The 14752-nt window shown below is 38.1% G+C and overlaps 1 protein-coding gene across 5 annotated transcripts in view; it reads right to left on the minus strand.

Moving 5' to 3' along the window:
* Kcnip4 (potassium voltage-gated channel interacting protein 4) overlaps positions 1-14752 on the minus strand; it is a 1082012-nt gene that overhangs the window by 18979 nt on the left and 1048281 nt on the right. For all 5 annotated transcript variants that reach the window (XM_028865923.2, XM_028865927.2, XM_028865926.2 and 2 more), the window contains one exon: positions 4678-4748. In XM_028865923.2, the coding sequence (XP_028721756.1) occupies positions 4678-4748 (71 nt within the window). The remainder of the gene's footprint in view (positions 1-4677; positions 4749-14752) is intronic.

Here is a 14752-nt window from a genome sequence, read left to right on the forward strand (position 1 = left end):
GCTCTAACTCATCAATTACCTATAGTAGCAATTGTACGTGTTTCAGAATTATTCTGACAGAAAGAACATTTCAACTCAGCTTCAATAACATGAGCAATCTGGGAAATTCTCAGCAATGTGAGTTACCTGGTAGTGATTGTGTTTGGTAGAATGGACTGTAATGGGCTGCCTGATTTGCAAAATCAAAAATATTTGGTACTTTACAGGACAGTTTTCTGGCTGCTCATTAAGACCCCAGGTTTTAGAGACTGTGCTGCAGATGAATAACATTCACTTCTGATTCCCTCTCAATTATCCAAATGACTAAACAAGTCAGCCTTTCTTTCATACATCATGGTTTTTGTCTCTAATATATAGTGAAGTGCACAAATCTTTCATTTTCTGTTTGATTAATTTAAAAATTATGAACTAAAGAATACATATTGGGGAGGTGGGAGAGATGCTGAAAGTTAGTGCTATAAATTTATTTTGGGGAATCCTAGTGCCAAAGCTTGAACTAAAGTAACATGCTTCTCTCTCTCTCTCTCTCTCTCTCTCTCTCTCTCTCTCTCTCTCTCTCTCTCTCTCTCCCTATCTATCTATATCTATATCTGTCTATCTATCTACCAACATATCTATCATCTATCTATCTCTTACCTATTATCTATCAATTTATCTATCAGTCATCATCTGTCTCCTATATATCCTCTGTCTATCTACCATCTAGCTACCTATCTACATATTATCACCATCTATTACATTAATCAAAAGATACTGAAAGCTTTATCAGTGATTGCAAAATAAGGGATAATTTATAACTTATACACCATGAAATAAAGCAAAGGGGTCTCTGGTTCATCAAGAATGTAGGTACCTTCTATATGCTGAAAGGTCTTCTGAAATACTTGATGTTGCAATCTCCACAGAGGAGATTGGATAGAAAATTATTCCCACCACTCCCTGTTTATAAAACCTCAGTTAAACCCCACCTCAGTACAGGAGAGTCTGGGAACAGCCCAAGCATGTGCTCACTGAGTACATGGAGAGCAATTGCCAACAGCTGCTGTGGCTTTTATCATATTTTGTCGGATATATATATATATATATATATATATATATATATATATATATATATTTATATTTATATATATATATATAAATCACATTTGATTATAGTTTACTGTAGACTTTGTTAGAGACATTAATACTATTCATGCACTATATGTATAGACATTATCTATCAGTTATCTATTCATTTATGTTGTTATAATTCTAAAGTATAAAGTCTCTTTAAAGACAAAATCAGCCAGCTATGGGGATTTCAGGTGCAAGATGTATATGAAATTGGAGAACTATATGTGTGCCAACCACTGTTTGAGGCCAGGCAGCTTGAGTTTGAATCTTGAGTGTTATACATTCCACCTCCATCACCATGGCAAGATATGTAACTTTGTGACTCCCCTTGCTCATTTGCTAAAAGGAGATAACCATAGTACACAGAAGGGTTACAGAAATTAATGTTATGTGATTAACTCAATATAATGCCTAAAATAATGAAAGCTAAATAAGCATGGGTTTATTTTATCATCGAGTAGCTATTGTTACTAACATTTAAGCAAGCACTTACTTCAGTAAATGTTATTTTAATGAGATAAAAATCTGTCATAATGTCACAGGGTAGTTATCTAGGTCTTTGCCTGAATATGCTTAACTATTCTAGATTACTGTGTCATCTATTGTGATGTGATGATAAATGCCGGAATTAATTATCTCTATTAGAAAACGCCTAAAGTAATAAATGCTATAGCTAAAAATCTAATAAATATTGAGCATTTATTTGGTGGCAGGCTCAGAACCAAACCCACTACTCCTATTATAATTTTCCCATTTGTATGCTAACCTGTGAATTTGCGTCACTGCTGGGGTTGTAGTGATATGAATACTAAGGCCTAGAGGGTTTAAATACTAAATCTAGGGTTCCACAGCTACTTGGCAGCAAGAAGGAGGTTGGATCCAGTCATAATCAAAACCATGTCCCTTCTGACTTGTTAATTCTGCCGTTCACCTTTAAGCAAATACTATCAATCTTCCATTTTCCATTTATCTCAACATCATAATAATCTGTTGCTGTTGGTTGTTGCTATTAAAAGTGTGTTCCCTCCCAAGCCATTTCTATCTTCTAGATACCTTCCAGGTAGCTAATTCATTTAGAAATATAACTACAGTTTCTCATTTTAAAATTTGATTTTCATTATTTATTGACATGCATGGAATTAATAGTTTATAGTAAAAGTAAAGGCATTATGCCTATATGCATATCACATATAACTGTCACAGCTAACCTCCCAAATTAAAATGAGCCCTAATTATAATTACTGGTGTTTTATATAAACATCATAAAAGCATTGTTATGTATTATCCCACAGAGTTGACAATAGGTTAATGTACATGCAAAATTGAACGTAAACTTCTATGAGACACCGATAGCAGAATATCATGTTTCCAATACACAAATTGTTTCTAGTAATAAAATCCCTAGTAGTTTTTGCCTCTGCCATTCTCTGTAATTTACTATGATTTTTCTAATTAGGTGAATTAGACTATTGATTTTTACAATTTCAATATAGGTGTATTGAGGCTATGCTGGTATTAGCACTATAGAATAAGACCTGATAAGACATTCCCCTCAAGAAGTCTTAAGCTGTCACTAGAACTAGTATTTCAGGAGATCTAGGACACCCTTACACTTTGCTCTTTGGCCCAGTAACTGCTGTTTCTGCATCCAGGATAACCCTGTTCATCCTGCCTTGACTTCCTGGTTCACACTTCCTCAATCACTAGCACCTTCCGCCCTTCTCTTCTTAGGATATTTCTTGGTAAAGTTTTGTAAGATGAGGTTTAATATATCTGGTCCAGAATTTTCAAACCCATGACCTGAGGTCTTCATGAGGACAGAGTATTCTGTACATACGACATGGTATTCTGGAAATTTTACTCTAGCACCATTGATTGTTTACAACAATCCACCTTTCTTTCTTCAGCCTGCCTCCATGTAGCCTTGTATTCAGAGTGTTGTCCAAGCCCAAACTGTTTTCCCTCCTAAACATGTCAGATGGTTACAATTCTGTAATGTTCATGTTTAATAATTTCGAATTCATCTCTCGCCCCATCTCAAAGGCTTTTACTGAAGTTCAGTTTTTCATCAGGTCCTGTCTGGACTCTTAGAATAAGTAGCTTCTAGTTGCACTCTTAGTTTCAGGAACATAGTTGGCACCATGAACAGCCCTGTTGAAACTTCCTCAGCAGTCCTTATGTCCTACAACATAGTCGTCAACCTCTTTGGTTGGCAGCCTGCTTGAGATGTGGCCTTTGCTTCCTTTCCCAACCCTTTCTTCTGGCTCATATACTTGCATTCCATCTTCCAGAAGATCTGCAGATGTTTTCTCTTTATTCCCAGGGTGATATTCTCCACCCAGACTCTGCCTCATGCTTCCCTTATCAAACCTGTATTCCCTTGATCAACTGCTACTGCTTCTGCTACTTTCTCCATCAGATAGCTTTGCTGTTGCGGTCCCTTCTGCCTCTGGTTCCTTTTCCTGTCTAGTCTCATTCCATCATCTCACTTACTTTGTCAGGGTCCTTATTAAAATTTCTTTACATGTGTGTCAGCTTCATCCTCCTCCACCCCCTCAAAATAGGAAATATATTCACTAAATAATATACCTCCTAAATGCTACAATGCACACGCTTTAGTATCTGTCTGCCTGTTTATTTGTCTGTCTGTCTATCATTTCCCTGACCCTGAAATTACAAATTAAGATAATAGATAATTTGCCCAGAAACAAAATACAGTCACTCAGAATGTAAGCAAATCTGTCAACAAAACATTCTTCTCCCAGTTTTCTTAACAAAAGTAAAAGTCACAGACACCTATCCCAAGTGCATATTCCATTTATTCTCCTAGCAACCACACTTAAATATACTGTTACCTCTATCCTGCTAGAGTAAACATCTATCTATCTATCTATCTATCTATCTATCTATCTATCTATCTATCTAATCTCTTCTCTTCTCTCTCTCTCTCTCTCTCTCTGTGTGTGTGTGTGTGTGTGTGTGTGTGTGTGTGTGTGTGTGAGAGAGAGAGAGAGAGAGAGAGAGAGAGAGAGAGAGAGAGAGAGAGAGAGAGAACACATTTTTATTAAGGTTATCATATCCCATACTTCATGAAGAGCACTGCATGCTTTTGCTGTAGGTTTCTTAACATTTTTTATTTCATTGCAAACTCTGGGGCTAGTGAAGGCAGCATTTTTGTATTAAATATCTTGCATTACTCTACATTTACTAGGCTTCTGCATCAGAGATTAAGTATATCATGTCTTTATGTCCAAATACTAGCCCACAGTAAATAACAGTAAATGTCAGATAAATCATTTGCCTTCTGGGATTGTCCTCATGCTGTTGAGGAGAGCCATGCATGAACAGATAGCACATATTCGAAAGCACACTAAATGTAGGTTGTAATTTTTCCAACTTTGGAAAGATAAGAACAACTACATTGTAACATAATAAAGAGGAAGGGGGTGTTTTTGGACCTTTCAAAAATGAGCAAGTATTAACCTCTAACTTTTCTGCTACAAAGATCAAAATCCCTTTCAGAGTGTCCTAAGTTAAATGGTAGAACAAGAGTTTAGGGCTTACCTCAAAACTCACAGCTCCATTGTGGTCTGTATCGAATGCATTGAACAGAAAATGTGCATATGTTGTGGAGTCTGAAACATTGAAAAAGGGATATCATTTAGTTAGTATTTCTATAGCCCACCCCATTTTCTTCAACTTGTGTATTTGATCTCTGCTGCCCACCCTCTTTCTTTAGTGAACTGCAACTTGAGATTTATAGGAATGAGCTACATTCTGAGGCCCTTGGTGATATTTTCTGTGAGCCCCTGGCTAGGATTAATGTCAAAATATGAGATCGTTCATGTTGATCTCAACTCTGAAATGAGTAATGATGGTGCCATAGGTGGATGCCAAGATTATGGAGACATGTCTGGACATTGCTTGGTGCTTGGCAAAATTTTATCTCCATTAGTAAAGAAGTAAAAAGCCAAATAATGAGACATGAATGAAGTGATATCATTAATACCCCTGTATTATTATTGCCATTGTTTTTATAGCTCAGAGAAATATTTTGGACTTAAAGTGGTTGAGGACTTTACCAATGCCACATAGTCACTAAGATGTAGATATGAGACAGGAACATTCTGAGCTTGTCCCATGACCAATAAATTTGGCTCCTGCCTAAGTGGTAACTTAAGCAGCTTCTGGTGGTTAAGATGTAGAGGATTTTGTAGACCCTGAAATTCTTATTTCCCATGTTATTGCATGCAGTACGGTGCTACTATCCTATTTGTGTTCTGGGTGGGATTCAATGCTCTAGGTAGTAAGGACAAATGTGGGGACTTGACATCCCCACTTCCTCTAGATGCAGTCACTGAAGATCTCAGAAATCTCACTCCTCCCCTGGGTTTGCTTCACAAGGCTCCTCCATCCCTCCCTTTGCTTTGCTTTTGTTTTACTAGGCTCTGAGCTTTCTTCAGTTTTCATTTAAAAAGTATTTCTTTTTGTTTTCTTTTCTTAACGCCCAGCTTTAGTCTTTAAGTGCTTTTGTGCTCATTCTTGATCAAATTTGCATGATTATGTTAAATACTTCACCTCATGGGTTTTAGCCTTTAGTCTTCACCCTACAAGAATGTAACCTTTCAGCCTTCTGCTTCTAGCCCTTTATCTTCTGCTTAAAAGCTCATTAATTTCTATTTTGTGACTTTTGGTTTCTATTTTTACTGGGATTTACTATAACTTCTCTTCCTTTTTGACATTATGAATTGATTTTAAAAGGCTGTCAAGGAGCTAAATCAGGGTAGCAGGGATAGGGAATTACTTTTCCAAATCAAAACAAGTATCAGTGCTCCTCGTCTTTCAAAGTTTCTACATTCTGCCAGAGGAAATCCAACTTTCTCTCTGCACTCTACAGTTTTACCTCAGTGTTTCATCAGAGTCCCTTGCTGGTCATTAACATGAAGGTCATGCATCTTAAAACTGAATGCACATTCAGTATCTCAAAAATGATGGTAACAGCTCAACTCATCTCTCATTGCGAAATACAATATAATGCATCATTGACCTCAACTGTTCTCTCTCTCTCTCTCTCTCTCTCTCTCTCTCTCTCTCTCTCTCCCCTCCCTCCCCCCCTCTCTGTGTATGTGTGTGTGTGTGTGTGTGTGTGTGTGTGTGTGTGTGTGTGTGTGTGTGTATGTGTGTTTCATGCCCAGATGTGCAGGCATATTTGCACATACATGCATAAATAAACACAAGTTGTCAATGGGGGTATTTTTATCTATTACTTTCTGCTTTACTTTTTGAGGCAGGGCTTCTCACTGAACATAGAACTCACTATTTCAGATAGCCTAGTTGGCCATGAGCCTCTGGGAAGCACCTGCCTACACCCTGCCAGCACTATGGTCACAGATGCATTTCACCACACCTGCACTTATGTGAGTGTAGGGAATCAGAGCTCAGTTGTGCATACTTGGGCCATTAACTAAACCATCTTCTCAGTCCCATTAACTTTTTATTTTCAGTCAGTTAACCAGGCACCCAAATTGAGTTCATACAGTATGTACAACTGGCAATATCTAGAGTGATGCCTGTGCAGTATTGATGAGTTCTAGGAAGAAGGTATTTTGGATGTGGGACCAGGGATTTGGTTGCAAATGACTTAGAGCAATTGTTGGGAAATTTTATTATAGAGTAATAAAGACTTGGCAGCCTATTCAGGTTTGGAAAGTTGTTTTGTACTCAATAAAACTTTTCACATACTTCTCAAACTCCTTATAGCTTCAAGGATCTAGGAATTTATAAGTGGTATGTTAAATTTATTTCCGGGGAGAAAAAAAGTTTGCGTAGTTTATAATGAGTTTAATTAAGTGAGTCTCTTGTCACCCTGTTTAGACAATCAAGGTAAATATCTTTACCTGAGCTAGCAAAACTCATCATGAATAATGGCTCATAACAGACAATGCTTGCGATTTTTAATTACACAACAAGATAATATAGGTGTGTGATAATTATTCTTCTCAAATGGTGTTCCATTAATTTCAAAGCTTGATGTGTAGTAATGACACTCATGGTTTACACCGATGTTATTTGGAGGACTTCTTGTTCTTCAGTGCACCTTGACAACTCTTTCAGAAATGTACCAATTTTCCAGCCTAAGTTTATCAAGCAGAGAGATTTGGCGAACAAAATAATGAAATCAGAGTGTTTGAAGTTGAATGTCAGCTTTTTCAAAGATTAACGCTGTGGCCTTGAGCCAGTCAACACTTCTGTGTCTCAGTCTTCTCGTCCATAAATAATAGCAATACTAGTATGTACTTTGTAGAACCATCATGAAGTTTAAATGAGATATTACATATGCAAAGAGTTTATAACAGTCACAGGAACTCATTAAACATTTAGTGAATATTAATTATCTTTTTGTTCTAATGCTTGGGTTTCAACTAATGGTTTGATCAACTCTCTCTTGAGCAATGATAACATCCCAGGCTTGAGTAGCAAAATCAGTTTGTTGGGATTCTTTCTTCCCACTGAAACTCTACCCCATCTGGATTCAAACACAAGGGGTGGCAGTAGTCTAATGCATTTGAATACACAGTCCATGGCATTGCCGTTCTAGTAAGGTAGATCTATATGTGTGAATAATAGTCTCTGTCACTGAGTCCTCTAAGACTAGGAGTGGAACTTAGTGGTAGAAGATGTATTTACCCCATGAAAGGCCTTGGGTTCAAGCACCCTGTCCCCTCAAAAATATCAGCGACAATAGTCCAGTTCACAATTTTCCCTAATAACTGCATTGAAAATTGTTATATAGTAGTCTGGAAGGTGAAATACATTTATTATATAGTAACTTATACATTTTTTTTTTTTTTTGGTTTTTCGAGACAGGGTTTCCCCGTGTAGCTTTGTGCCTTTCCTGGGACTCACTTGGTAGCCCAGGCTGGCCTCGAACTCACAGAGATCTGCCTGCCTCTGCCTCCCGAGTGCTGGGATTAAAGGCATGCGCCACCACTGCCCAGCTAACTTATACATTCTTTACCATTTAATTTAATCTTCATATTCAGAGAAGTCATATATATGCCTCAAGTGCTTCATATATGATGGCTACACAGAGGATATTTGTAGACATGTTCTTCTGACTTGGTATTATTCATTCATCTCTTTAATAGCTGCTAACTGGGAATCTAGCATAGTCAATGTGCAAAGTTCATATAATACAAACAAAGATAGTCTAGAAACTTTCATTTCCCCAAAGATGTTATAATGGTTAATGTGCCAAGAATTACACACTTAATGCTTCTACTGCATAGAGAGAAACACCTGGACACACAGGCAACAGGATTAGAAAGCCTTTCACCATCTCATTTATTTATGTTAGGCAAGCTTTATTCCCCTGAAAGATGATCTCTTCAACATATCTTTGTTGACATCCATTCACAACACCAAACAAGCCATGTTTAGCAAACTCTTACCAAGCCTTAGGAAGAGCCAGGAAGCTGATACAATACACATTGGGCAGTGGCTTCTGTATACAAGATAAAGTATTTGTGCAGCACATGGTGAAAGGTGGTGATTTATAGATACTTTGTTGTTATTGTTAATAATGATAGAAACCTGTTGCTCTCTTAGACTATCAACCTGAATAAATTATGAGTCCATGGGAGATGTAGACAGCTACAATATGAATCTGCCTGCTATTGGAGATTGTGTTCTTCCTGGGAACATTTTTCCTTTGCAGGCATCACTGTGCTATGTAATTTCCATGCATCATATTAATTTTTAAATGGTAAGTCATCATTCTTTGAAATATCTCATTCTCTTCAATGATGTACCTTTAGATTTATGCATTCAATTAACATGAATAATCAAAGAACTTTTAAGAGCCAGAAAGTGATTGTTCTGCCTCAAATATCTTCAAATTTGTGAGAATAATCCTTTGCAATATAGATTTCTCTGTTTGGTAGATATTATTAATGCAGAAATATTTTTTAAAAAGTTTGCATTTTAATGTGGAGTGCTACATAATCTGTACTGCATAATAACTTTGACTAAAAAATAATACCAATGATTTCCATCTGTGTTTGTGCTTTGATATTTACACCTTGATCTATGTTGGTAGACACAAAGACAGTACACATGACATTTCTTTAAAATGGTATCAAATCTTCTCTCTCTTTCCCCCCTCTTCCATTTAATATTGGGGATCAAACTCGGGGCCTTATAAATGTTAAACAAACCCTTTCTGTTTGATCTATTCACTCTTCTGCCCTTGAAGCCCTGACAACTTCCTGATGAGGCCAGGAGCCCAAACAGGAAGTTTTCACACAGAGAGGTCTGGTAGTTTGGTTGTCAACAGGATTCCAATATCTAGGCTGCACAATAGAGCTAAGGAACATTAGGGACATTTCATGACTGGGTGCCAAGCTGTGGGTTGGGCTAGACAGAGCATGGATTTGGGAGCCAAGAAGGTCTTAAGGAGACCTAGCTTAATGATTTCCTAGCATCTGGGTTGTATAAGGCCATAAGACAATTTCTCTTAGTCAGACTGGTGGGCCTCTGAAGTAGAAGACCCTGTTTGTTAAATGTCATTGTCTCATGTTATCTGTTGTCCTCTGGTTTTATGTTCTCTGTTGTCATTTTGGCTTTGTGTCTTATCTTAGTCTGTATCTGTCTTTCTGACACATAGCAACTGAACAACAGAAATAGTGGAGCTTTAGGGCCTTGGGCTTCAGTGAGCCAGGCTTGGGCATCAATAGACAGCTTTAAAGAAAAGCCCGTGGCCCCACATGGAAGCTGGCAGGTGAGCCCTGCTTCAGCTGGTCCCTGGAGCACAGCTATAACTCCAGTACCATGTGCCATAGCTGCAGACTGTGGAGGCTCACAAGACTGCTCAGCTGCTACTCCTACAACCTCTGGCCAGACCGGAAAGTCCCATTGCCCCTCTAGCCTTGAAATTACAGTATTAGAGAAGGTGGAAAGTTCTGTTTGTCTGTTTTGTAATGCATGGATGCACTGTGATCACTGCATGTTTGTTTCTGACTTGTCTTGATTGTGTGAGCTTACCTGTCAGGTACCCAGGCTCAGAATTTACCTCTGGGCTTTCTGGCCACTGGAACTAATGTAATAGGCATTCAAATGTCATTTGCGTATGGATGATATTGAAGTTGTTTTATGCTATTCTACTTTATGGAGGGGGCCGGGCGGGAGGGGGCCCGGACAAGGGAATCCGTGGCTGATATGTAAAATTAAATTAAATTATAAAATAAAAGAAGGAAGTCTGGTTCTGGAATTGAGTTATGGCTTACCCTATTTCATACTCAGGTATGCTTTTAAAGTCTCTATGTTTGGAGTCAAGAACTGAGACAGGAAAAAAAAGAATAGCTAAAAGGATTATTGTCTTATGTATTTATTGGGTATGGTTAAAAATCTGTAATATCTGTAACAAAAAAGTTAATCTAAAACTTGTATCAGGGTTGATAGTTAAAAATCTGTACATAGGTTATTTTATTTTATCTTATTTTATTTTATTTGGTTTTTCAAGATAGGGTTTCTCTGTGTAGCTTTGTGCCTTTCCTGGAACTCACTTGGTAGCCCAGGCTGGCCTCAAACTCACAGAGATCTGCCTGGGTCTGCCTCCTGAGTGCTGGGATCAAAGGTGTGCGCCACCACCGACTGGCTTCATATAGGTAATTTTAAAGGAACCATGTGGCATGATTCCATTTGGGGATATAAGCAAGATGTGACTGGTCAGGATCTCAGCTAGAGTTGGAGATGTTGGATATCATGTGACTTTACCACCTTCCTTGGGCAGCTACCTGGCTGGAAGTCATCTTTGCTAGTGTTATAGAAAAAAAAAAAAAAAAAACATGCCATATGGCTTCACCAGCATCGTTAAGGGCAACCATGTGGTATACGCCAACCAAGGAAACAAGAGGTCACCAAAGAAACTTTTAAACTGGGATAGGATTTTTGTATGATAATTCCTATCCTGTCTTAGAAACAAGGTTTATAAAAGATAAGATTTAAACACAATACTTATATAATAAGGTATTAAAAGTGCACCTCCTGTGTTCATATATAAGAACATACAGCTGGCAGCCAAACTTTGTAACGTAAGAGTCACCCAGATAGTATTTGTTTTAGAGACATTGAATTGTTGCTCTGTGGAATATTTTGTTATAATGTTTTTATTAATATATGATCTTGGTAAAAAGGTAAATAAAAGGTTAAGAATTAGGGCCAAGCATTGAACGCCAGAGACTGAGGTATTTTTATCTTACAATGCAACATTGGGAATGTAGAAACCACTGGCTTAGAGAATGTCTCTCCTTACCTGAGGTCTATTCAGGCTAACAAGGGCTGATTTAAGAATGTATGTCTAGCCTCCTTGGTTTCGCTAACATTGTTAAGCTGTAGCTCTTTTGGTAAACTGAGCCATATAAAAGCCATTATATTCTATAATGGTACACTATGTAAAAAACAAGGAAAATGAAGTTCCTGATCTTTTTGGGGACTGTGGTTATGAGTTAAAAAGTCTTATCTTGATACTAATAGCACTTCAATTTAGAATTATTTTTATTAAACTGTTAAAGATAATTAAGCTTTAAAAGCTGTGCTTATGGTCATTCTAAGTACTAATGTAGTTAATTACAAAAACCAGCTGTATTTAGCCTCCTCTGTGTGTTTTCAAGGCATAGCCAAAAGTTCTTTTTTTTTTTTTTTTTTTTTTTTTTTTTGGTTTTTTTCGAGACAGGGTTTCTCTGTGTAGCTTTGCACCTTTCCTGGAGCTCACTTGGTAGCCCAGGCTGGCCTCGAACTCACAGAGATCTGCCTGGCTCTGCCTCCCGAGTGCTGGGATTAAAGGCGTGCGCCATCAACGCCTGCCTGGCATAGCCAAAAGTAAGTAACTAAAACAAACAAGCCAGAGTTGTTTGCTCAGATATACTTAATAAATAATGGTTCTTAAACTTAGAGATCTGTTGAATGTGGCATTTAAGATGTTTAAATGTACTATGACAGAGATTCCCAGATCCTTGCAGTGACCCCCATGGTCTCCAGGAAGATAATGGACATGATGATGACTCTACCTGGGTTGTGGTAACATTAAACAATGGGAAAAACTATCCCAATGCTTTGTCTACTGCCAAGACCCAATTCAAGCCGTGGACAAGCAAGACACTGGAGAGTTGATTGTTCCCCTTTCCCGAGACAAAGAAAGGTCAATCACCCATGTTCCTCCTTTGCAGAAAAGCCTCTCATCTTCTGGGCCTGGTAGCTGAAGACTGATCCTGTCCTAGGAGCTCTGTTCTCAATGCCATGGAGACCACCGGGGACTGGAATGACTGTCCAGGTAATGGACTCTGGCCTGGTCTCTGTCATGGTAATGGATACTTTGCACTATAATTTATATAATTTATCCTTCTCAGATATCTGATGGTGCTGACAGCTGTGCTAGCTGTATCTTTGTCAGCTTGTAAGCAACAGGCAACCATCTCCTTACCCCTAGGCTGCAGCTGTAGCTGAAGTTTTTTCCAGTCCTGCCCAGCCCCATGGACCCTGCAGATGCTTATAACATAATCACTCCGAAGCTTATATTAATTAAAACTGCATGGCCATTAGCTCAGGCTAATGATTGACTAGCTCTTATACTTAATTTAACCCATAATTCTTATTTATGTTTAGCCACATGGCTTGGTACCTTTTCTCAGTTCTGCCTTCACATCTTGCTTCCTCTGTGTCTGGCTAGCGATTCCTGACAGCCTTCCTGTTCCCAGAATTCTCCTTGTCTGTTTATCCCGCCTATACTTCCTGCCTGGCTACTGGCCAATCAGTGTTTTATTTATCAGCCAATCAGAGCAACACATTCACAGCATACAGAAAGACATCCCCAGCATGCAGCCACCTGTTAGTTCATTAGTTAGTTAAAGCTACTAGGTCTCTTGTTAAGAAAAGGCAAAGAGGTTTGCCCTGCTAACAGGCTTCAAACTAAAGGATAAACAGGTTTCAGCTATAACTTTTCACTAAAGGGGCATGATTTGTAATGGTTGTTCTCAGTACTAACTACTTGATTCTCTGGAAAATGATTAGATGAAAACAAAGGGTTCAAAGTAAGTTCTGAAGGTTTAAGAATACGTTCTAAGGTATATAAAAGTCTAAAGATATAAAAGCTTAAATAAGTTCTGAAGGTCTCAGAAAAGTGAATTATGATATATAAAGGCAAGTTGTAAAGCTATAAAAATGATTTAAGGTATATGAAAATGGGAGATATTTTAAATTTCTCTTCCCTTTTCTATGCTATTGTCATACTGAGATTTCAAAGGTTTAGAATTTTAACATTGGTCAATGGAATTCTGATAAGCTAGTAGAGCACTGACTATTTACTATTCAGTCACAAGCTCAAGATTTTAAATTTCCTTTGGTTGTCTTCTAAATATAGACTTAAAGATGCTTTTAATCAGGCTAAAACATCTCTGTCCACTCCATATATCTGGATCTCTGGATAGAGGAAAATATGTTCATGCTTTTTATAATGTGAGTTTCAGGAAGTTTCAGGAGGCAAAGAGGTTATAAAACTTGGATCCACCTCTCACAGATCAAATGGACTCCAGATGAGTACAGTCTATGTTTCCACACCTGGCTATTCCTGAGAATTGGATCTTTCCCTTTCTCTTGAGACTCCTACCCTTCCCCAGTTACTAGGACTATGGGCCTGAAAGTTTCAAATGTAAGGTTTCCCTTTAAGTTCCTAAATTAAGGAGTCTAATTAATTAAGACTCCTGTCCCTGGTCTTTGTTTGTTTCAAAATATTTCCACTTGTCTGACAGACACCATCCAGGGATCATCTGTGGACTGAAAACTGCTGAGCTCTGGATTTGCTAAAAGCTGATATAAAGCAGTTTAGCTCATGTGATTGCTCCCTGTCTCTTCAGCTGGGTCAGCTAACCAGATGCTTCTGAAGAATGCCCCATTGCTCAGCCTTTGGCTAGTTTTTCAGCCTTCTTGGCGCCTGACAGTGATGACCTAATTTCAGTTAGAAGTAGTAACAGAAGAGAGTACGTTTGCTCCCGCCAAACAGACTGCAATGCTAAGTCAAAAGGAAACTTCCTGGCATAGGAAACAGAATGGCTACCTATGATGTCAAAGGGCATACCAGAAAAGTGGGCTCAGATATATTAACAGGTAAATTCATTAAGTGAAATAGTTCTGCAATATGGTAGGAAACTTGGCCTGCTTTATTTAGAACAAAGAGGTATTATGTAACTTTAAGGAAAAATTTTTATTTATATACAAACAATTCATGATTATAACATGGTTGTACTCAAAGAAATATTACAAAATGGGTATCTGAGATAAAATAAATGACTGGTGCTCCATCCATTTCCAGGCTCCTTCTAGATAGTAACTCTGATGTCAGCCATCACAGGGCCGTTGGCCCTTCTGCTTCTGCTAATTACTGTTGGCTCTTTTATCATTGATGCCTCATCTTGATGATAATTGCTATCTGGATACTAGTGAGCTGATGGTTGTTAGATCCAAATATAAACAAGTACTTATCACAGTGTCAAGGATTTGATCCAGGACACAAATTAAGGTGGGTGCCAAGGCAGGGATGTAAGACCCCAAATTAACCTATAAGCCCCTCCTGCCCAGGGTCTAGTTA

This window comes from Peromyscus leucopus, chromosome 10 (assembly GCF_004664715.2).
Source record: "Peromyscus leucopus breed LL Stock chromosome 10, UCI_PerLeu_2.1, whole genome shotgun sequence".
Lineage (NCBI taxonomy): Eukaryota > Metazoa > Chordata > Mammalia > Rodentia > Cricetidae > Peromyscus > Peromyscus leucopus.